This window comes from Monodelphis domestica, chromosome 6 (genome assembly GCF_027887165.1).
Source record: "Monodelphis domestica isolate mMonDom1 chromosome 6, mMonDom1.pri, whole genome shotgun sequence".
NCBI classification, from domain to species: domain Eukaryota; kingdom Metazoa; phylum Chordata; class Mammalia; order Didelphimorphia; family Didelphidae; genus Monodelphis; species Monodelphis domestica.
In genome coordinates, this window is record NC_077232.1 from 177,239,258 (window position 1) to 177,264,533 (window position 25,276).

Consider the following 25,276-nt stretch of genomic DNA (forward strand, 5'->3'; position numbering starts at 1 on the left):
CTCCCCATTCCTCTGGGGAGGTGGAAGGGGAAAGAAAAATAAAACACTTGAGATAAATTTTAAGTTGTATTTTTGCCACAACCTCAGAAAATCAATACACTGATACAGCTGAATATGGAAGAGTTTGGGACAAAGTTTTCCTTCATGCAGTACAAAACAAAATTAGATGAAAATCCCTTTTCATACCTTTCTAAAGGTTAAGTCGAGGAGTCCAATGGCTACACTCTTAGGGCTCCATAATCTCCATCTATTTATGGATTGATTTTATGTATAATTGAGGAAAAATTATTTAAAATATTTTGATAATATCATTACAATTGGTAGTCTTTGTAATCCTAAGCATTTTATTTTATATATTTAAAATATACTTCTCAAAGGGATCCAGAGGCTTTATCGGAGTGCAAAAAGGGTCCATGACACAAAAAAAGGCAGACCTGTGCCTTAGACATTTGAAAGAAGTTTAGGGGTTCAGAGAGGGATACATTTACAGGGGAGCTGAACCACCCTCTTCCAAAAAGAAAATATTATCAGGTGATTGTCAATGGGCCAGAGGAAGGACAACCCTCTTGGTTAACTGGTCAGAAGGGAGAAAAGTACAAAAATATAAAATTTTTGAGCTACAAGCAATCTCAAATCATTTAGAAAAATCTTAAACTTTTTCTCCCAGACTTCTAAGGCAGCTACAGAGCTATTTCTTTTCCTAATTAATTTCTTATCCTTAGGAGAAAAAATTTCCACTTTTAAAGAGCCATTTAGAACTCATTTATATTTACATTTTTATCTCTTTGGTCCAGTCTTTGACTGGGCTTAGATACATTAGATACATTAATGGGAGCTTTGTATGCCTATCAAGGACACTAGAAAACTCTTTGAGAACATCAATAAAAGATTAAAAAATACACAAGAAAAAAGAAAAAGAAACCAGTATGAACATATAAATAATAGGAAAAAATTTTTTTTACAGTTTTGTTGAATTTAATATATAATTAAGTAGATTTCTCAATTTCAAATCCTGCCTCAGAATCTTCCTAGCTATGTTGTCAATGCACTTGAATACTATCTGTCTCTGTTTCCTCATCTGTAAAATGAGCAATAAGGTTTAGATATGATGACCTTTAAGGTTCCTTCCAGCTCTAAATCTGTGATCTTCTAGGCTCCTAGTTTCATTCATTATCTTTTTTTTTCACCTTTGCATTTTGGAATGTATTTATTGATTATTAAGTTTATGATAAAAGGAAAAAAGAAAGAAAATTCTTTATTGTAAGAAGGTGATATTAAAGCAACTAATTCTCAGAGTCCATCCTCTTCGTGGTTCCTATTCCTTCCTCCTGACCTTCCAACCACTTGAAGCAAATACAGTACTCTAATTAGGACAGAACAGAGCCAAACCAGCATTTTGGTGGTGGTAGAATTTTGTTTGGTTTTGTTTTTGTACCTGGGGCAGCAAAAAATTACCTGAGTGTAAGATGTAGGTGCTGGTCAATACTTTCACTAAATCAAGGAGGATTCTAGCATGCTTCTTGAATATGGCCTTTTCGAAGAGACTCAAGGGTAAGTGAAGTAGGTCAGGCTAGGCTAGCATAGAGGTTGAGTGAGGGGACAGGGAGAGGGAAAGGAGAAGGAAGCTGGTGATGTGAGAAATTCCCATTTTAATTCCTAATTTGATTTTTCTTGTTACCTAGGTGTTAAGCTCTCTTGTTTCTAGCTATGGAAGGACTTCAGGAGTCCAGGAGCAAAGATCTGCTTACCCTATCCTAGTTATGGCTCTCATATAAAGGTATCCTCCTCCTTCCCTCCTCCCCATGATTTGGCAAGCCTTCATTCTCCTCAAAAATTAATTCAATTTAATACTATTATTAATTAGATTTTAATGGTCAAGCCCTTTGAGATATTTTTTTCCAAAAGCTAAGACTCTTCTGATACTTTGTCTTTTGAATTTCTGAGCAGCATCCATGGCAGTGGTAAGAGCATGGATTAGATTGAATTCTGCTGGTCTCTGCTCTGTTGATCATGTGGCTTCCTCAGTCCTTGTTCCATAAGATAGTTTTTGAATCACCAAGTTTTTGCATTCAGATGGGGTTTCCTCTGTCTTTAAAAAATTTGTCACTGAGAGTCCAGTCATAAATAAGATGCTTTAAAAACTATTGAGCCTTAAAATGAAACTGACAAATGAAATGGAACACAGAGGCATTTTCCACCCAATCTCTGGGATGCTGGACATTGGTCTGGAATTAGATGAAAAGCAGTGAGGTCAAAGTGTGTTTACTCTTAATAGAAAGCTGGTGACAGAGGCTTAATGTCATTTTCTTTTTATGTACAAGTATATTTTACTATACAAGTATATTGTATTATAAATACAAGTGTTTATATACTGAGTTCCAAGGCAGAAGAGCAGCAAGGGCTAGGTAATTGGAGTCAAGTGACTTGCCTAGGATCATACAGCTAGAAAGTGTTTGAGGCCAGATTTGAATCTAGGACCTCTTGTCTCCAGACCTGGCTGTCTATCCACTGAGCCATCTAGCTGTTCTTTATTACCATTTTCTTAAAAATGCTATAAGTCATACAGCTATGCCCCTCTATCTATCTACCTACCTACCTACCTACCTACCTATCTATCTATCTATCCATCCATCCATCCATCCATCCATCCATCCATCCATCCATCCATCCATCCATCCATCCATCTATCTATCTATCTATCTATCTATCTATCTATCTATCTATCTATCTATCTATCTATCTATCTATCTATCTATCCATCCATCCATCTATCTCAGTTAGGTACTACAGTGAATAGAGTGGTGGGCCTGGATTCAGGAAGATCTGAGTTATAATCTAGTTTTGGGCACTTACTAGCTGTGTGACCCTGGGCAAGCCACTTAACCCCAATTTGCCTCAGTTCTCCTCTGTAAAATGAGGACACACAGGAGAAAGAAATGGCAAACTGTTCCAGAGTCTTTGCCAAGAAAATTTCATGGCTTTTTCCCTGGGGTCACATAGAATCACACATGACTGAACAACAATAACAACAAATAAATATGCAATAAACACTATATTATATATATGTATATATGTAGGTATGTATATTGGATTCTCCCTTTAGAATATGAATTCTTTGAGGACAGGGACCCTGTTTTTTTATGCGTGTGGAAAATTAATGTTGAATTGTGAAATGATTTCCTCCTTTGGCCCCCAAGAACAGTTTGACTTTAAATCACAAGCAGTCTCTCCCCATGGCTATGAAACTGAGTTGGGCCCTTCCTTCTTAGGGGTTTCAGGGTTAAGGGCATCTAATTGGTCTGGCTTTTGTTACAGGCAGAGTAGAGACCTGTTTATTGTTTATCTGTAAACAAGAACTCTTTTAGGTAATGAAGTCAGTCAGCTCTAGGCACCACATTAGAAAAGTATGGTGGTCCAGCCAGATGGTGAGAAGGAGGAGAGGGCATGTTGGCATCCTTCTGAGAATTGCCTCTTCCTGTGATGAAGTGTTGAGGGAAGGATTGAGGTCTCTGAGCCCACCTTTCTCAGTGACTGTTTTCCAGTCATAGATATCCTGGGGAGGGACTGGTGATGCTCTCACAAGAGGATAATAAGACATGCACCAGAGGAAGCTGGTCTCCTTTTTGGCCCTCTCTTCTGACCTGCCTCTCTATCTTCCTTGTCTAGCCTAGCTGCCTTAGCTGTCTACTCTTTTCCCTCTCTGGGGCCTGATTTTTGCTCCACTCTAGTTATTGTCTGTTCAGATTGTGGAGGAAGTTCACTTTCTAGTTAGATTTTCTTGAGGGATCTTTTAATAAACTAATTTTAAAATTTAATATATACTCTCCAGAGGATTTCATTCTTTACATTTATATCCTGAAGGCTTAACATATTGTTAAATCAACACTTCTTGACTGTTGATTTTTGACTGACTTTCTGACTACTAGATAGAGAGAGTCCATGTGTATATGACATTTGGCAGAGGAAAGGAGCAAGAACCCAAAGAAATTTGCTTTGTTGTCCCAAATATGTTTGTGGGAGCAAGGGAATAAGCTTATGAAGAAAAAATTAATTCAAGATAATAAAGAAGGCAGGGGATGATTATGAGAATAAATTCCTCAAAGACAGAACTGTCTTTCATGCTATGTTAGATATAATATCTTTGTTTTTTCTCTCATGGATAAGCTTATTTATTATAATTTATTACCTACTTATAATGAATCATATGTACTATATTAGTTATGTTACAAAGTATTTTGTATGTTTAAAAAATAAATGGTAACTAAAAAAAAGAATGCTGATAGAAAAAAATTGTAATGAAGAATGGTATGCTTAAAAAAAACCAGAATAAGTAAAATACTTGGGAGGCTGTCTACTAAGATATATAAACAGGAATTCTATGAATATAATTACAACATACTTTTTATAGAAATAGACAAACCTAAATAATTTGAGAGATATTAATTTCCTATTGGTAGAATGAAACAGAATAAAGATAACAATATTACTTTAATTAATTTACTTATTCAGTGCTATGCTAATCTACCAAATATACAATATACAATCTATTTGACTAGGAAACACATAACCTCTTTATTATTTTCTTGAAGGACCTCCAGAAAGTCATTTTAAATTTAGGACTACAAAAGGGTATTAGAGGTTCTCTATTCCAAAACACTTTTTTGACAGCTGAAAATAACAATCCAGACTCAAGTCAAGTTAACTTTGCCCAAGGTCACACAGGCAAGTACTGATAACAAAGAGAAAAGCTGGGGAGAGAGAAAGAGAGAGAGAGAGACAGAGAGACAGAAAGACAGAGAGAGACAGAGAGAGACAGAGACAGAGAGACAGCGACAAAGGAAGAAAGGCTCAGAGACAAGGAGTTAAAAAAACATGGGCTCCATTGTGAGTGCTCCTCTGATGGTATTGAGAGAGAGGGATCTGCAAATATCCCCAAACTTTTATTGGAGAATTGTGGGAGGTAGCTAATGAGCATGTGACATGGCATAGATTTAACATTGGTTCAATTGACAATCACGTAATCATAGAGGAGGAGGTTAATTAAACATGTGACATGGTAAGGAATGTGTTCTGACAAGGACCTGGTTAGGACCTTGTGGCAACTAATGCCCTGCTTGGGAATTCTTTTGACCTTTGGATTTAAGATTTGGAAATATAATGATCAATAAGTAACATGACCACGTATCTGTTATATGAGCACTTAGGTTACCTTATCAATACATCAATAACACTTTCAAGATGAAAATATACCTGGGATGCTATTCGAGAACATAAGATTTCAAGAATTTAGTGAGAAAACCTGACATGTTCTTACTAAACCCAACCCTCTTGTTTTATGTAGGTGAAAACTAATGTTCAGCAATGTGAAGTGAGATCTGTTGTTATCCAGGAGACCTGGTCTCATTCAGCTCCTGCCTAACACTGTGTAACCCTGAGCAAGTCAACTTCCTATCCTCAAGCTTCATTTTTTGTTGTTGTCATCATCCAGTTATTCAGTCTGATCAACTCTTGATGACCTCATGGACCATAGCGCACCAGACCTTTCTATCTTCCATTATCTCCTGAAGTCGGTCCAGGCTCATGTTCATTGTTTCCATGACACCATCTCTCCATATCCTTCTCCTTTGACCTGCAGTCTATCCCAACATCAGAATCTTTTCCTATGAGTCCAGTTGTCTCATTATGTAGCCAAAGTATTTAATCTTAGGCTTCACTTGAGTAATTTGTAATGACTTTAATCATTTTACAAATGGAAGATTATAATTCTTACCCTATCTTCTATACACATTTAAGAGGAAAGAGCACTATAAATCTTAAACCTCTCTAGAGGTGAATTATTATTACCATGGCCAATAAGTCACTGATATTTGTTGTACCTTAAAGTTATTTTGAATGCCACCTTGACCCCAGAAGAATCTAAGTTAGTTGCAGAGATAGTTTAATTTTTGTTTTTGTTTCTCTTGTGACTTAATGTTGTACCTGGCTCTGTAGAAAAGGATTTTTTGTTGTTGTTGTTGTTCAGTTCTTTCAGTTGTGTCACTCTTCATAAGCCCATTTGAGGATTTCTTGGCAAAGATACTGGAGTGGTTTGCCATTTCCTTTTACAGCTCATTCTCAGATGGGGAAATGAAGACAAGCAGGGTTAAGTGTCATGATTGGAGTCAAACAGCTAAGAAGTGTCTGAGGCCAGATTTGAATTCAGGTCTTCATGATTCTAGGTCCAATGCTCTATTCACTGAGCAATATGTCAATATCTATCTAGCTAATATCAAATATCTTCCCTTGGGTATAAATAAATAATTCTTCTTGAGGCATTAGAAGCCCCCTTTATGGGTAAAGGCAATTTCTTGTGAACTAGTGATTAGAGAGATGGGGGTACACCCTTACATGATCTTATTGGAAACAAGCAGTTTGCCACTTAATAATGCTAGCTGCCTCATATGACTTCAAGAAATACCTATTGAATTGCACTGTCCACAACAAATTCAATTCACTAGGTGAAATGAAATGAACATATATAATCTAGAATAATAGATATTGATCTTATTTTAATTCTTTCTGTAAACTGTTGCCTTCCATCTGAGAACTAAGTATCAGTTCCAAGGCATAAATTGGGGTTAAGTGACTTGCTCAAAGGTCACACAGCTGGGAAGTGTCTGAGGTCAGATTTGAATCCAGGACCTCCTGTCTCCAGGGTTGGCTCTCAATTCACTGAACCACTTAGCTGCTCCTTTCATTTATTAAAAAAAAATAAAGACTAGGTCGCCTTCATGGAATTAAGCCTCTTTGATAGACTATCCTGGAATTTCTCCTGCCTCAAAACAACTGTATAGTTGAAAAGACACAGTAAAAACAGATACTGGAGAAATACTAAAGCTCTTTTTTCCTCAGATGGCTAACAGTTGTTATTCTTTCTTCTGCCATAAAGAACTCTCTTGGGCAGCGGGGAGAACAGATGTCAAAAGGCCAAGGGCTCTACAAACTGAGAGAGGAGGTGAAGCCACCAGGGGTGGGAAGTTATTTCTACCTAACCCTAGAGAACTCAAAGAATGGGTTAGAGTGTTGTTCTGGGCTTAGTAGCTCTGCTTCTGTTCCCAATTAAAAGGGCTGGGAAAGATAATGGCTTCCTCATGGAGTTATATACACAAAAAAACAGTTCAACAATGGGAGCCTCCAGGAGGCTTTCCAATCACTACTGTCTTCATTCTAGCACATGGAGTCAATTATACCACTCCTTAACCACACTAGGCATTTTTCTCTCTCAAACACTTGCATTATTAAGTGGCAGGCTGATTGCTCCCAATAAAATCACACAAAGGTGTACCTCCATCTCTCCAATCACAACCTCACTGGAAATTACCTTTACCCATAAAGGAGGCTTTCTAATGCCTCAAGAAGAATTATTTATTTATACCCAAGAGAAGAGATATGACATTAGAATTGTTTTTATCTTTCTCACTGGTGTAGATGTACTGTACCATAATGGGTAGAATTAGGTTGGTGTCAGAAGGACCTGGGTTTAAATCCCCCATTTAGCACTCATTAGCTGTGGGATCCTAGACAAGTCACTTAATCTCCATGCCTCTCAGGTAACTAACAGAAACTTTTTCTAGGGAGGAAGCTGGGTACTCTGAGACATGGGTTCAAATTCTGTCTCAGTGTTATCACAGGCAGATCATTTCTTGGATGTCCATTTCTGGGTCTCAGGACTTTGCTGGATGTCTGTTCCTTCACGTGTAAAATGAAAAGATTGGACTAGATTGCCTCTGAGGACTTCAGAGGCAATCTAGTCCAATGTGCTAAAGGAGGGATTCCCACAGTGGATGAAATCAAACCTCTCAGATGGGCACATCTTAATCAGACTGAAGTTGACTTGGGTGGCTCTGTAAATGGATCTTCCTTCTGTTCCCTACTGTTTCCCCTTAGGGTTTGCCCATTATGGCTGTTCTTTATTCTCCTCCCCCCTCAAATCTACAATTTCTGATACTATGATGTCTCTTTCTCCCCAGCCCCATGGGATCGCTCACTCTTGACCACCACTAACACATTTTATACTACACACAACCTATTGGGAATCTGCATCAATAGTTCAAGCAGCAAACATTTATGAAGTGCCTACTTGGGTACCAATTGACTTTTGGGAGAACATGAATGAATGCCACATAGGAAAGGCACTCCTGAACCGATGAGGTCATAGATACATTTGAATACTTGGATTTGTGCCACGAATGAGGGACACAAAGCCATGGATAATAAAAGCCAATAATGATGGTTAGTAATAATAATAATAATAATAACAATAATAAATACTAGCTAGCCTTTATGTAACACCTTAAATCTCGCAAAGTGTTTTATGGATCTTATCTCACTTCATCCTCAAAGCAACTTTGTGAGGAAGGTACTTAAATGAATCAAAAAGCTTCTGCCCTGGAGGAGCTTCAAAGCAAGGGACACTCCAGTTACGTAGATACTTAGAGCAGCCATGATTCCATCAATGACAACATTACTTTGTTAAGCATCCACATAGTAACGAATGCTTCAACCATGGGAGAAAGTCACTAAGAACAAAAAATTCAACCTCCCGGTGCTGTGTCTTTGGGGCTTTTCTAGCCTGGAAAGGTTGTTGAGTGATGCTAGCAGAGAAAAGGCACAGAAATGGCATGAGGGGTGAGTAGGGTAGATATCTGCCACCTCAAGCCCCTATGAAGCCAGGGGAAAAAAGAGGAGGTGATGTGAAGTATTCATGGAAAAGTTAAATTCCAAATAACAGGAGGACTTAGTAATACAAGAAGAGGTTGAGGATAAGAGAGAATTTGTTAACAGTGGGCTTATCAAAGGGGCACCACTGAGGGGAAGAGATCAAGGCAGGAAAATGACAACGGGAATGGTCCAGCTCGGGTGAATGGTATCACAGTATGGAGGGGAGGTTGGGATGGAATTTGTGCCTAGAGTGGTGCATTAGAAAGACTGGGATTTTGTTGTTATTTAGTAATTTTCCAGTTGGGTCTGACTCTTTGTGATCCCATTTGGGGTGCTCTTGACAAAGATACTTGAGTGGTTTGCCATTTCCTTCTCCAACTTATATTACAGATGAAAAAAATGAGGGAAACTAGTGAAATGGCCACTTGTCCCTTTCCCCAGTATCTAGTTCAGTGTTTTCACCAAGTCTTTCCTTAGCCAGATGAAAACCTAGAGTCATCGATGACTTAAAACAAAGAGGTAAAATGACTTTTTCCAACATTACACACATAATAGCAAGCAGGTCTAAAATTTGAACCCAGGCTCTCTAACTTCAATTCCAGTGCTCTTATGGCAGGCTACCAGGGATATAACTGAACTATCACTATATGAGTAGTTAAAAAAATAGCCCTTACCTTCTGTCTTGGAATTGATACTGTGTATTGGTTCCAAGACAGAAGAGCTGTAAAAGCTAGGCGGTAAGGGGCTAAGTGACTTACCCAGAGTCACACAGCCAGGAAGTCTCTGAATTCAGATTTGAACCCAGGACCTCCTAGCTCCCAATTCACTGAACCACCCAGTTGCCCTGATACATGAATATTGTTACTGCTGCATAAGTGAACCCAGACAACATAAAGACATTTCACATACATGAGAAAATGACCTTCTTAGAGCAGTGAAGGAAGGACCAATTAAAGTTAGTATCAGTATGAACCCAAAGGCAGTTGTAATTTCACAAGATGGTGCTAGCTTTTCCTGCCAGTGCTCATGGTGAATATGAACAAAAAAAGACTATGATGAAAAGAAATGTGATTTAGGTGCCAGCCATCCTTGCAGAGGATGAAGAACTAGTAAAGATCCTCTAAATTAAAGCAACATATACTGTGACTGGTGGGGTGGGGGTGGGAATGAGGAATGGGGAGGGGCAGGACTGCTATGTGGCTCAATGGAGAGAAAGCCAGACCTGGAGATGGGGGTCCTGGGTTCAAATCTGACCTTAGGCTAGGAATCCATTTAACTCCCACTGCCTCATCTTTACCACTCTTCTGCCTTGGAGTTGATGCATAATATTGATTGTAAGATGAAAGATAAGGGTTTTTTTAAAGTCATATAATATGACATACAATGACACCAGTGAACATTTAAGGACAATAAGGAAGGAAATGAACATTTATTAACTGCCTATTATATACCAGGCATTCTACTAAACATTAAAAAAATATCTTATTTAATTCTCACAATGAACCTTCAAGGAAGATGCTATTACTCTTCTTATTTTATAGTTAAGGAAACTGAAGTATACTGAGTTTAAGTGACTTGTCCAGGGTCATACAGCTAGTAAGATATGAGGTCATATTTGAAATCAGATCTTCCTGACTCTGAACTCTATCCATCATGCTACCTGGCTATTAGAAAATATAATTCAGCATTAAGAAATTAAAGAGCCGAAAGGTTTTCAGACCACTCAGAAATCTCATGCATGAAGTCTATCATAAATACTTTCTTCTAGAAGAAAATCAGTAGGTGTTAGTAGTCACTGAGCCTCATCACTCAAAAGAAGACATTTTCTATAATCTTAAAATAATGGTGAGTAGATTCTCAATGGATTATTCATAGAAGATCATGGGACAGATTTAATGGATGAGAAGGAAGAGTCTAGGTTGTAAGCTACATTGGTGGGAATGCTCTTGTCAATCTATCTAAATATTGAAGTGTGTGTGTGTGTGTGTGTGTGTGTGCGCGTGCGCGTGTGTGTGTATGGGGGTGAAGTAAGTGAGAATTGGTAAGTTTGGCTCTACTAGGAATATGTTTTAGGATAGCATTTTTTTTTTGTTTTACTCTACAGAGTAAATCATATTTATTTTTAGAGAAGCAGCTTTGTTTAATGGAAATAACACTTGAAGGACTTGTAGGCAGAAGTCCTGAGTTTGTTTACATTTTTGCTCTATACTGTATGAGCACTATGATCTTGGGAGGAAAGCTCTTTGTAAACTTTAAACTATTTTATACACGTGGATTACTTTTCTTAAGTCAAAAGCTCGCTTAGGCTGTTTCTTGAGACAATAATACTTGTTGGCCCTGGAATCAAATCCAGACTCAGATATATACTAGCTGGGCAAGTCATTTAAATCTCAGGATCAATTTCCTCATTTCCTCATCTGTAAAATGGAGATGATAATGGCACCTACCTCTCAGGAATGTTATACAGATTAAATTAGGCAACACATAAAAAGCTTTGCAAATTTTATTAAGCACTAGTTAAATGTAATCATATCATTAATATTATACCACATATATTGGATATTTGCAAAGCATTTGAAACGTTTTTTTCTTTTGATCCTCCCCAAGAATCCTCTGAGGTTAAAAATATGGGTATTATTATTTCCCCATTTAATATGTGAGGAAACCAAGGTTTAGAGAGATTAAGTGATCTACCTGTGGTCAAGTTGCTAGGAAAGGTTGAAGGCAGGATTCAAATCCATGCTTCTTCGGACTCCAAATTTCAGATCTCTTTCTTCTAGTCATTGAAATTGCTTTCTAAAGCAAAAGGTGCCATAGAAATTTGAATTATCATTAACTTGGAAAAAATATTTACTCTATGGGCTATTTGGGTGAGTAAGATTCAGGCCATATACATGTCCCCAGAGTCTTAGTATAGTTGTATACTTTTAAAGCTTATTGCACTGCGGCTTTGGGACATCCTCAATTACCTCTCTTCCTCCAGATAAATTCAAGTCATCTACTTATTTTTTACATTTTTATTTAGAATATTTTCCCATGGTTACAGGATTCCCCCTCTTCCCACCCCCCAAAGCCAACAAACAATTCCACGGGGTTATATGTATATCATTGTTCAAAACCAATTTCTATGTTATTCATATTTGCAGCAGAGTGATCTTTTAAAGCCAGAACCCCAATCATATCCCTATTGTACTATATGATTGATCATATATTTTTCTAATGCATTTCAATAGTCATCTTGCCTGTAACTGAATAAATTTTATCAATCCCCCCTCCAAAAAAAACCTGGAAATATTTATCTCAAAAATCTCTTCTCCTCTCCACCTATTTCTTGTCAACCAGCTCCTTATTCGTTTTCCCTTTCATCACAGGCAGCCCAGACTAAAGGCCATTTGTAGTCTGTCAGAACTTTTCCAATTGATAACTCTATTGGCTCTGAAGAGTGAGCATGCTTCCAGCTGTAATATGGTCCAGAGATACAAAGCGTCTGTTCTGAAGTACGGCTTAATGCATTCTTTGATTATTAAACAGTGGACCTTTCCATTTTTTGAAACTCAGTGTGAGCTAGAGCTGAAGGAGACAATTTACTCAGTCAATCTGGTGGGGAAATTGGTTCCCTATGTTCAGTGGATGATTAAATATTCTAAAGCAGCTCCTGGGATTATTGATTGGTTTGTAAACATGACAAAAAAATCATTCTGTGGTAAAGAATCCCCCACCCCAATAATAAATGAGGTAGTGCCCTTTCCTCGCTTCACCCATATTTATCTAAGGTGTTCAAATGTCCATGATAAAGTTTTTAGAGACCACTATAAAAATAAATTCCTAACACGTTGATAAAACTCTTTTCTGGGCAATTCAAAAGATTTTATATACTCTGTTTATATATTCTTTAATGTTTGAATATCTATTATTCCAATGCAAATGGTTTCCTTATCAGGAAAATGAGGCAGTTGGAGTAGGTCACCTTTGAGGTCCTGTCTAACTCCAGATTTATCATCCTAATAAATGTTATGATTCTATGTGATTAATAAATATCATACTATCAAGTCAACCAACATCTGCTAAGTGCCTACTATGTGCCAGGCACTGTGCCAAAGCACTAAGGATAAAGGAAAGGCAAAAACCATTGTGCAACCTTAAGGATCTCACAATCAGACACAGCTACACTCAGCAATAATTACGACCACACATTTTTGTTTGATATGTGGGGCTTACTGTAGAATTCTGAAGAAAGCATTTGTCAGATAACAAATTGTCTTGCCCAAACTGAAAGCTGGAAAGAGTTCTTTGCATAAAGAATAAGGCTCAATAAGTCTTACAGATGAAGGTCATCATGAATTTATTCCATTCATGTCTAAACAAACAGGAGATAGATTTTGATTCCCAGTTTGAGCTTCCTTGAATGGCTTCTCTGCCTCACCTCCCTGTCTAGGGCTCATTTACAAATGGGCTATTTATTGACAAACAGATTGCAGATGTTGACCTGCAATTCTGATTTCAATCAACAGCCTTCCATAGTTCTAGAAAAACATGTAATGCCTGTAATAGACAAGACGTAAGGGTGTCTGACTGTACTTGTAATGCAGCTTTGGCAGGACCCTGTAGCTGGTTTGGGAAGGATCCTCCTTCCATCATCTCCACCAGCCTTGTTGAGACCCTGCTAGAGACAGTTGCTAATAACATCAACCACCCGCTCAGCAGTCTGGGGTAAGCATACCAGCCTATTTATGTAAGCAGATTGACCCTCAGGAAAGCTTAGAAACTGATCATTTCAAAGCCTCCTGGCCTCCTGAATCTCATTCACTTCACATATCCACATTTTACTTTCACAAAAAAAAAAATTCCTTTCTATTAGGATGTGGGGTCCTTGAGGGCAGGCCCCAACCTTCCTTTTGTATTGGTATTCCTAGAATTTAGTATGATATTTTGTACATAGGAAGGGCTTAGTATATATTTTTTTTCCATAGGGCTGGAAAAGAGGGGAGAGCTTAATGAATCCAATATCTTTATTTTAGAGATAAGGAAATGAGGATGCAGTGAGGTGGCCCACTGGATAGAGGACCAGGTCTGTAGTCAGGACCTCTAATCTTTAAGCCCTCAATTCACCGAGCCACCTAGCTGCCCCACACACAATCATTTCAAACAAAAATCCTGTTCATGTAGCATCAGCCAAAGAGCAGCTTTTCTCTCTTTTCTTTGTTCAAATGATCACTGTCCCCCTTTGCTACATGGCAATAATTTTCGGGTTGTGCATTTGGCTTTGTCAAACAACTGGGAAGTCACAACAATATTGTCATCTGAATAGCAGTCACAGTGACACAAGGAATATTTGACTCGTAATCCTCTCTCCCCTTCAGTGGAGGGTAAAGACTAGAAGGACCTCAGTGTGGCTTGATAGAAAGATCCCAGGATGGAGCATTTGAGGATCTGAATTTGAATCTTAGAATTTGTTGGAGCTGGGGGTGGTGGTGAGGACTCTTCTTTTAGCTTGGTCACTCGCTACCTGTATCCCCTTGGACAAGCTACTTCACCACTGTAAGCCTTAGTTTCCCCATTTGTAAAATGTGGATTTTGGACTAGCTGACCTCTAATGCTCCTCTCAGATCTACATTCCATGTTCTATGCTATTTAATCAGGAACATAAGCTCTGCAAAGAATTTTGTTTCCACTTTAAAAAAAAGTTACTTTCTAAATCTTCTCCACATAGTCATATCTATATTTATACAATAAACAAATAATAAACAAGCATCACACAAATGTCAGAACTCTCATGTGACTTCTAAATAGCCCAGGTGAAGATTTGGCCATTTATTTGATCAATCTGAACCAGTGCATTTCTGGGCTCAATGAACATTTTAAACTGAGTATTGATTATATAGGGCCATATTGATTAAATGGGAAGGTAGGGGGCACAGTAGATAGAGTGCCCAAGCCTGGAGACTCATTTTCTTGAGTTCAAATCTGGTCTCAGCCCCTCACTAGCTGTTGTAAATCACTTAGTTTGCCTCAGTTTCCTTATCTATAAAATGAGCTGCAAAAGGAAATGGCAAACTACTTCAGGATCTTTGCCAAGAACATCCCAAATAGGGTCACAAAGAGTCTCAGAAATTCATTTAACTTCTGGTTGACTCCATTTCCTCAAATGTAAAATGAGCTGGAGAAGGAAATGGCAAACCACTCCAGTATCTTTGCCAAGAAAATCTCAAATGAGCTCCCAAAGAGTCAAAACCAACTGAAACAACTGACAACTCAGAGCAAAATCTTCAAATTTTTTCCTTTAAAGCAAAAACAAAAAAATAACAAAAATTTTACAACTTAAAACTCAAGCAATGAAAGGTTAGGACTAGGGTTTGAATTAATTATCTACACATTTATTATTTACCTACAATTTATTAATTATCTACAAGGCATGTGCTGGCTTCTAGGGACACAAAGGAAAATGGGAAAATTGTCTCTATATTGAGTAATTTGCAATCTAATACTTAGGGTTGGGGGAATGACATTTAAACAATTAGGTTTGTGTCTGGGAAGATCTGGAAGGTCAGTCTTTGGTCTTCCTTACTGGGGCTTCTCTTCTCTCCTTTCCTGTGAGCCCCCATTCATCCCTTTCAACCTCTGACAGGTCAACCAGACCCAACATATACAAATTCCTCTCATCCCATGGCAGCACAGAATTCAAATCCTCACCTTTTCCTCAAGCTTTGCATGCCTGCAAGAATATTTACAAAGCAACTTGATTTTCTGAGAAAGAAACTTCTATGAAGGAAGCAGGCAGCAAAATGTAAACCCTAGGAAGCTAGTAGTATTTCATAATGATTCAAAAAGAGCATGGTATTGTCTAAAGTGCTCATTAGGCGTGGGCACAGTTAGCAGGCAGTGTGAAAGAAGGGAAAAAGAAAGAACAGGTTCTGGATTCCAAGGACTCCATTCAAACTCATCCTCTGATTCTGACTAGCTGTGTGACCTTGAGAAAGTCACAGCTTCCCTGAGGCTCAGTTATTTCATTTGTAACAAAAATGTCATTTTCAATGTAATGAGTTGTTTGGATTAGATCACCTCTGATATGCCATCTGGCCAGAAATCTATAATCTTTAAAAAACAACTTAAATTATCGTTTTATGAGAATAGAGATTTTCTAGAGAGTAATCTCTATAGATGCAGAATGGTATCTTATTGCCAAAAAATGATACTTGCTGATAGATTGCTTAAATTCACAGACACACACACATAATATGCCTACCTACATATAAGCATGTATATACATATCTTTGTATTTTTTAAAACCCTTACCTTCTTTCATAGAATTGATAATGAGTATCAGATTTGAACACACATACACAATGCACATTTTAAGTGAGGTGAATTAAAAACATTCAGGACAGTCTTTTATTTTTTTTAAACTTTACTTTCCATGTAAAAATGAATACTATGTACACTGTGAAGGCAGAAGAGCAGTAAGGGCTAACAAGTAGGGGTTAAGTGACTTGCCCAGGGTCATATAGGTAGGATGTGTCTGAGGTCAGTAAGTTCCTTGAGGGCAGGGACTTTTCATATTTATTCCTATGTTCTGACTGTTTAATATAGTGTCAAACACATAGTAGGTACTCAATGAATGCTTATTGAACTGGGTCATTCCCCAGTTCCTCCTATAAAATAGCTAGGACAAGCTACCCTTTTCTATTTCACCTTTATTTTTTTGCTGGGAAAATCTAGAGCCCTTCACAGATCTCTTGATTTTGGGGTAGGCTCTGGTTGAACCTATTCTGATATGTAAGCACAGAAGTCTCTCAGTTAATTAAGAAAAGAACTTCTCTAGGGTGTGCCCTTTAATTACAGAATGTGCTACAATGGGAGCTCTTTATAAGCTTTGCATGGCACACATACCAAAACAAAGAGACTGATGGGAAACACTCAGTCACCTGATAAATAAGAAATTCCCATCACAGAAGATCCCAGACTACAGGAATTGCCTGGAGCAACAATGACCAGGGCAGCTGAGTTTGTTTCCACCCTCCCTCCCTCCCTTCCTCCTTCCCTCCCTACCCTCCCTCCTTCCTTCCCTTTCTTCCTCCCTTTCTTCCCCTCCTCCCTCCTGCCCTTCCTTCCTTCCTTCCTTCCTTCCTTCCTTCCTTCCTTCCTTCCTTCCTTCCTTCCTTCCTTCCTTCCTTCCTTCCTTCCTTCCTTCCTTCCTTCCTTCCTTCCTTCCTTCCTTCCTTCCTTCCATCTCTCCCTCCCTTCCTCCTTCCATCCCTCCCTTCCTCCGTCTCTCTCACAATGGGTAGAAATTACAGAGAAATGATTTGAGGGCTGAGGTAAGGAAAAACTTCTAATGGTAGAAGTTCTAAACCTAGAATCCAGGACCTTGGTTTTAAAAAAGATTTTGATTGTTATTTCAATAAAATTCGTTTCTTTTTAATCCTATGTGTTTTCTTTATTTTAAAATATTATTTTGAATAGGGGCCCACAGCCTTCATGCTGTGTGATTCATGACCAAAAAAAAAAAAAAGATTAAGAAGCTTTGACTTAAAGCTATACCAAAGTGGAACTGGGTTGCCCTGGAAGGTAATGGTTTCCTCCTCACTGAGAATCTTTAAGCAGAGAATACAATTACACAGAGAAATGAATCAGTCTTGGAACATGTGAAATCCCATGTGATTTTAGCTCTCTATGAAAATCATTCTTGTTGGCAAGAAATTTCTTCTCCAAAATCAGCCCTCAAATTTAGGTATTCCCAAAACAAGGAGACAAACATAGATAAGGGCTCTTCCTTAGATAATTAAAGAAACAGGATCATTAAGAAACCCACATAAGTAATTAAGCTCAAATTACTTGGGCTTCTCTGAATCATGTTGTTTTTCACATTTATTCCTATTTCCAAATTCCATTTTTGAATCCTGGTGATTATACACTTGGCTCCTGAAACCCCCTTCTGACCTCTGGACCTATATTCTTTCTACTCCAAAATGTTCTTTACTCTGAAGTAAAAGTTATTCTTTTTCTCTCCTCTGTTTTGAGCATGGATGACATCCATGGCTGTCCATTTGCTTCTGGACCACATATAGACCTCTTGCCTTGACCCTTAAAATTGATCCCTATCCACTTCACCCTCTCCATCTGCCGGTCCTCCCATCATTTGTTATTCTGCACTCTTGATTCTAATCAGTTTAATATCTCCTTCTTTTAGCACTTGGTAATTTTTCTGTTTTTAACTCTTAGAACAATATAAATTGATTCTCTTTTTTTATTCCATTTCCCTATCACTAAAAATAATTGTTGAGCATGAACCCTCAATGCATGCATACTTAATAAATTGCACAATATGCTAGGGAACTAACATGTACAGGTATTAGAAAATTTATTTTTATAATATACAACTATGTGGAATACATTTTATATGACAAAATAAAATTTATTTGTACAATAAAAATAATAAAAATGAAATAAAGGGTAAATTATTTTATTTTATTTCCTGCAAAATTCCATTCATTTTCATCTTGAGAACAATGTGATTGAATCTGTTTCACCATTTTAAGCAGCTTGGTTTAATTCTTTGGGATTCAGAGATTTCAAGGTCAGGTTCTAAGTTCTGCTTATTTTGATGCTTTGTTTTCATAGCTGTCCTAGCTGAAAAAGGTACCTGACAAAGATGGCTAGATTCAAGTGCATCTCTGGCTATCCTCATGATAATTATTTCCTAGCAATTATGCAAATATAAAAAACTTTGGTTTTCAAAGTTTCCTCTTCCCTGAGGTCTCTCAGTTGTCCTTGCAGACTAATCTCACAAGGTGTTACATTTCTCTAATTGTAACAAATTAATTCAAAATGCACTGAAAGATTTGATTTGCAAGATTCTCAAGCAGGTGAGAAAATTCTGTTTCTAAGCCTTTAGTTTGTGAACATCTTGGCCAAGAGGACTTGAATCATACCCATTGTAATTTATGTCTTTGGAAAAGCCAATTGCTGTTTAGCGGTTAAATGGAACTGGCTGCTAGTCGCTGGCCCCCTAAAATGGTAGGGCATCTAGCCAATGGGAACTCAAGTTGATGGTGAAGGAAAGATAGTCCACTCGTCTCTGGGTACCCTAGAAGCCTGAAAAGTGGTGTGGCAGACCTGGCCTTAGGAGAGGGAGGCCAGAGCATACATATTACAGAGGAATAATTATTGCACAGGCATTAGTTCCTCCTGATAATTCAGGAAGTCAGAAAGCCCCTCACCGTCCATGTTCCGTAGATGTCCCAAGTGATTATAGGTTGGTGGTTACCAAGAGTCACTTGAGATAGGTAGGTAGTTATGGAAAAGTAGGGACCTGCGCCACTGGAGTGAATACACACTCTGGTGGGAGATCCCAAATCAGTTGGTGTATGAATTAGAATCTTGAACCCTTAGACTTCATTTCCCAGAAGTCCTTCAGTATTTCCCAGAATTCCTCTCCTCTAGCCACCACATTTGCATATAGGTCGGTGTAAGCCACGCCCTTACTCTCTTTTCTCAAGATGAGGCTGGGTTTAGGTAGTTCTTTTACTTTAGTAAAATTTTTAAAATATAATAATTATTGGATCTCAATTTTAATCATTACAAGAGACTTGGAGTCGGAGAAATAAAACAAAACAAAACTCTGAGTTTCGATCCTACCTCAGGCACTGGCTTGTGTGACCCTGGGCAAGTCACAGCCTCTTAGCCCATTTTCTCCTCCATAAAACTAGGTGAACAAATAGCACCTATACCCCTGGGTTATTATCGTGACCAAGTAAAGTATTCGCAATCCTTGAAGTGGTATAAAAACACTAGCTGTCACAATTAGAGCATTTATAAATTTCAGGTGATGACATGTTGATTTCATTTCTATTAGATTAGTTCCTTCCCCCCCCCCCCCCCCCCCCCCCAGCCAGGCTTAATTTTTGACTAGAAAGAAGCAGCTGGGGGTGGGAGGGAAGCATCGACCCAACAGAGGGGTTAGTTGATGAGTCTAGGCAGTTTTTTAAGATGATAATGTCTGAAAAAGCCAAAGGTACACATTTTCAACAGCTCTGTAAGAGATCTGCTAAGATGTTCCCAGGTGTTCCAAGGATGCTTTTCAATCATGCACCTCAGCCACTATTTGTTAATAGCCCAGACACTATTTTGTTCTACACTTGCTCTTCTTTCATAAGAATTCTAGGTACTATTGGACAAAGTATGAGTCCTTGGTAAAGTATGGAATAACTTGATATCTCCCTATATCTATATCTATTATATAATAAAATATGTATGTTTCCTACAAGCCTGAGCTGTTTTTTATTTCCTGATGAACACACATGATAGGTGTATATGTACACACATGCAGCTGCCACTTGTATGTATATATACACATGCTGCAGACATGTGATTGTGCTATGTGCATATATGTGTACATATAAAACACCTACATAAGTAAACATGCATAGTACATATATACAAGTACCTTAGTTAGTCCAGTGTCTTTGCCAAGGCAATCCCAGGGTCATGGTTGGAGCATGATGGTCCACAAGGTCATGACGAGTCAGATGCAACCAAACAACAGCACTAACGATACATGTATAACCAAATATACCAGCTGCTCAGCTTGGCAATATCCCTATCGCTACCATCTCCTTCTCTTGGGTCATCTGAGTTTTGATCAAATAATTTCTTGAAGCCAGCAACAAGGACTGAATCACCAATCTTGTTTATGTAGCACTCTAAGGTTTATAATTTACTGTCTCTAGAACAACCTTTGTTCTAGTAGGGTAGGTGTAGGGGTGCCAATACCATGATCCTCATCTTCTAGACAAGGAAACCATGTTCCAGAGTGGTTAAAGTGACTTAGCTGTTATCGCACGGCTATTTATGGGGCAGAGTCTAGCTTTGAATCCAGATCCTTTGAACCTCAGTTTCTTCATCTATAAAATGGAATGGGTTCATAAAACCTGTTCCATCTAATTTGCAGGATTGGTGTAAAGATGAAAGGAAGTAGCCAAAGGGAAATATTGCTCTGAAAATTAAAGCACTACATAGCTGTAAAGAATTTTTGTATATGGCCACATCTGGGTGCACGTTCTTGCACATAAGAAGGAAAGACCATGTTATTTCTTTTTGCAGCATGAAAGAAATGCCCTTGACTTAAAGCTTGCCATTAAACCTGAATAATTACAAACCAGACACAGGGAAATTTCCTACAAGTCTGAGCTGCTTTTTTATTTCCTTATATGCAACGCTCTCAGAGCCTGCATTTTCAGGGCCATTGATCCACAGCACAGCTGAACACATCAGACTCAAGTTGTTTTTGTGTACCCTGAGAGCAAAAAAATCCTCATCTCCCAGGACTTTAATTTTTAATATTAAGTTTATTTATTTAATTAGTTGATTTAGAATATTTTTCCAGGGTTACATGATTCATGTTCTTTCCCTCCTCTCCTCCCACCCCCTCCCATAGCCAATGAGCAATTCTACTGGGTTTTATAGGTGTCATTGATCAAGACCTAGGACTTTAATTAAAAAAAAAAAATAAAAGAAACATCAGATGTGCTCTCTTCAGCACCAAATAGAGGACCAAATATTTCCCATTCTAAGTTAATATGCAGACATCAGGGATCCTCATGAATAGGTTGATGCTCCTATTTCTCCTTGAGTCTGACATCAATGAGCCTCTTAGGTTTTCCCAATCAAGGTGCTTGATAAATAGTCATCTAATTGGATTGGGTCATAGTGTGCTAGATCTAGAACCAGAAGGAGATTCATAGGCACTGAATCTAAGCCACTCATTTATTAATGAGAAAACTGAGGATGAAGGCTTGAGTTTATTTCCAAATAGTGTCAGAAATAGGATTTATACTCAGATCCCCTGAACCATCATTCACTCTCTAAAAGCCATGCGGATTTTTAAAGACAGACTGAGGGGGAGGGAGTACCTTTAATTCTCTTCACATTGTGCCTGTCCTTTAAAAATTTGATTTTTAAATTATATTTGTAAAATACTTATTAGATACAAAGGACTACTTAAGAGTGCCAGGTGCTATGCCAAGTGCTTTTCAAATATCTCATTTGATCCTCATTTTTAACCCTATGTGATAGGTATTGCTATCACTCCCATTTTACATTTGAGGAAATAGGTAAACAGAGGTTCAAGGACTTGCTCAGAGTCATGCAGCTAGTAAATATCTGAGTCCTTATTTGAACTCAGGTCTTCCTGACTCCAGGGTCAGTGCTCTATCCACTGTGCAACCTAGCTGTCTCCAGTAGCAAAAGAAATAAGACTTGGCTACAGAATGAAAGTAGAAAGGATGGAAAAGATAGAGTCAAGGAGGATTCTGAAGTTATGAATCTGTATAAGAGGAAGGATAATGGTGCCTTGACAGAAAAAAGGAAAATTTGGCATAGCAAAAAGCCTGGAAGAAAATAAGAGAAATTTTCTCTGAGGAGAAAATGATAAGTTCTGTAAAATGTGTTGAATTTTAGATGCCAATGGACATTCAGGTGGAGCTGTGTAGTGGGCATGGGGTACTGCAGTATAGGAATTAAGGAGAGACCTTAGAGCTGGTTAAATAGACTTAGGAGCCATTTGTACAAAAAAGGTAAAAAGAAAAGGGCGTGCTTGTTGTACCCAATGGGAAAGGAAGCAGCAGAAGAATGATTGACAATACATGATGGAAGGGATGACTAATGGAAGAAGGCCATAGTAGGGACGGGAGAGAATATCAACTCTTTGAAGACAAGGACTATTTTGTTGTTATATTTTTGTCTCTAGCACCTAGCTTATTGCCTGGCATATAGTAGGTGCTTAATAAATGCCTGTTGATTAATGGGAAAGAATTGTCAGAGAAAGTTTAGGGTTCAGTAGACATTTAATAAATGTTTGTTGAGCTGGAATGAAGGACTTGGGCAAAAAATTTATAGTAGTTACTTTGAAGGTCCATAGTGAAAGATGCCATTGAAGTGTCATAAAGAAAATGGATAATTAACATCTATTACTGCTACCCTGAAATACAATTTTCCTATGGCCCCCAAACAATGCTCATTATTATTGTTTAAACAAGGACACTTCACTCAGCAAGTTACCCTTATAACATGATGTGGCATCTAAAATTTAGAAGAGTTTAGATGACTGGAAGGTCCCAGACTGACTTAAAAGAAATAAGAGGTACCACAAAGGATGAACAACGTCCTTGTGCATGGGTTTCATTTGCCAACCTCTTTAATATAAATTCATTCTGACTGGAGAGATTGTAGCCCTCAGATTTGAAAATGTGTTTCAATTCAATTCTTGATCTCATGATAAGGAGTACCAACTATAATACCAAAACCCCAGGTGTCTTTCTTGATCTGCCTCAAAGGGACTGAAATTTCCATTTGGTTTCTCAAAAGCTTCATTTGTCTATAAGCCTAAAGCAAGATCAAGGATGGGTGATATAGGGCACATGAAGACTGATGATTTAGTCCTTTGTCCATTTCCCAGTAAAGTGGCTACTATCATCAGTGATTAAAATAAATTCATTCTATAGGGAACTCAAATGCAAACAATAAAGGGGTGAGCATGTTGAGATAACTGATAACTGTAGAAAACATTAAGATAATGTTTTATAAATTCGTATAGAGATTTTGTTCATCAGTGGTGTTATTGTAAAGATTGATACTAACTTACCAGTATCTTCAACAGAGAAATAGAAAATGTCACTAGTTGCATTGCTGCCCTCTTTCAAGACATAGCCAATCTTCATCTCATCAATATCAGCTGAAAAAAAAGCATCACTGTCATTTTTGCCCAATGTGATTATGTGGACTTTGAAATATTTTAATATGTGCTGTTAGATGAAATTAATTGTTTCATAAAGTTAACAATCATTTCTACTTTGAATTTCAATTAATTAATTAATTAAGATAATTTTTCCATGGTTATGTGATTCATGTTCTTTCCCACCCCCCTCCCGTAGCCAATGCATAATTCCATTGGGTTTTACATGTGTCAAAGAATCATTTCTAAACTAAAGCAATAGCTATGGTTTTTATTTTCTTAAGTATGCCAAAATACTTTAATTCAAACATTATTGCACAATAGTACTATACTATGCATTAAATATATAGTGACATCTAAAAAGAATCTATAAGTTCCACAATGTTTGGTACTTCATAGAGGGCTAATTGGTTTTTATGCTTCTTCACAAATTTTAACACAAGGTATCATTTTAAAGTAACAATGCTTACTGAAAGAAAGAAGGGCAAAAAGGGAATGAAAGAGAAGGAATAGGAGACAAAAGAGGAGAAAGGGAGACTTAGAGAGAGACAGAGAGGCAGGCAGACAGATGCATGGATGGACAGATGAACAGACAGACAGAGACAAAGAGAGAGACGGAGAGACAGAGAAAGACAGAGACACACAGAGAAAGGAGAAAGCGAGATAGAGAAGGAGAAAGGGAGACAGATAAAGGAGTTGAGAGAAGGAGAAAGGGGGATAGAGACAGACAGATGAGAGAGAAAGAGAGAAAAAAGAGAGAAAGAGAGAGACAGAGAGAGAGAGAGAACGAGAGAGAGAGAGAGAGGAGAAAGGGAGATAGAGGCAGAGACACAGAGAAAGGTCAAATAAATCAAGTTTTCCTGAATGCCTACATTTTAGAACTTAAAGAATTTTCCACATAGATCTGGAATTCTAATTTTTTATATGTTGCTTCTTGAGTACTTAAAAATAATGTTAGGTCAAATAAGCTATACTGCTTACTGGTTTACGAATTTATTTTTTATGCATTTTATAAAAAGAACTATGAATACACATAGGTGTTTTCATTTATTGCAGTTATAAAAAAAGTATCTGAATATTGCTTGAGAAAACAGTCATGAAAGGTTACCACTTCCCTTTTTATTAAATTTACCCTTTTGTTATTCAGCTTTACCCATGATGCGTCCTGCCTCCCCCACCCCAACACAATATATACATCTGTACATGCATTCTTTTTACACCTGAACATACATGCAAATACAATATAGAATTACAAAAAGCAGTCAGAACTGCAAAACATAGCACATTCTTGAGAGGCATGGCAAATGTGGAGGAATGCTACATATAGGTCTTTCCCCTCATCTCTGTCACCATCCCCATGAGATATAGCCATAACACACACTGAATGCTTAGTTTAGTATGTGTACTTCCCCTCTCCCTCCCATATTTCCACCCCTACATTTAGACTAAGCCAATAGATTTGAAAAATCTACAACATTTATACAAGTAACATAATGCTATTTCTCTAGGCATTTGGTTAAGTTACTGACAGACCAGTTAAATGGCATTTCAGTTTTTAAAAAGGAAAAACAACAAAAATAGTCAAATTCAGCATAACATTAAATTGGGTTGGTTCAAGCATCAATACTGCTCAGCATGAATATAGAGCTCTGATTCCAATAGTGTGCTCAGACTGGAAAGGATTTCTTGCGGCAGGGAGTGTGTGTTGTAAAGCAAGGAATTATTCAGGGGACCTTTCAGCAGCAGTACCAAATATAGGTAAGAAGCTCCCAATCTGGGAAGCTGCCCATTATCCCTGGCAATCACTGAAGTATGGTAAATATATTGTTTTCCTTCCTGCCTGATCAT

General features: G+C 37.8%; 1 protein-coding gene across 1 annotated transcript in view; it reads right to left on the reverse strand.

Moving 5' to 3' along the window:
- FREM3 (FRAS1 related extracellular matrix 3) overlaps nt 1–25,276 on the reverse strand; it is a 129,014-nt gene that overhangs the window by 98,250 nt on the left and 5,488 nt on the right. Inside the window, exon 2 of the mRNA XM_056803807.1 lies at nt 23,339–23,428. Coding sequence (XP_056659785.1) covers nt 23,339–23,428 — 90 coding nt within the window. The remainder of the gene's footprint in view (nt 1–23,338; nt 23,429–25,276) is intronic.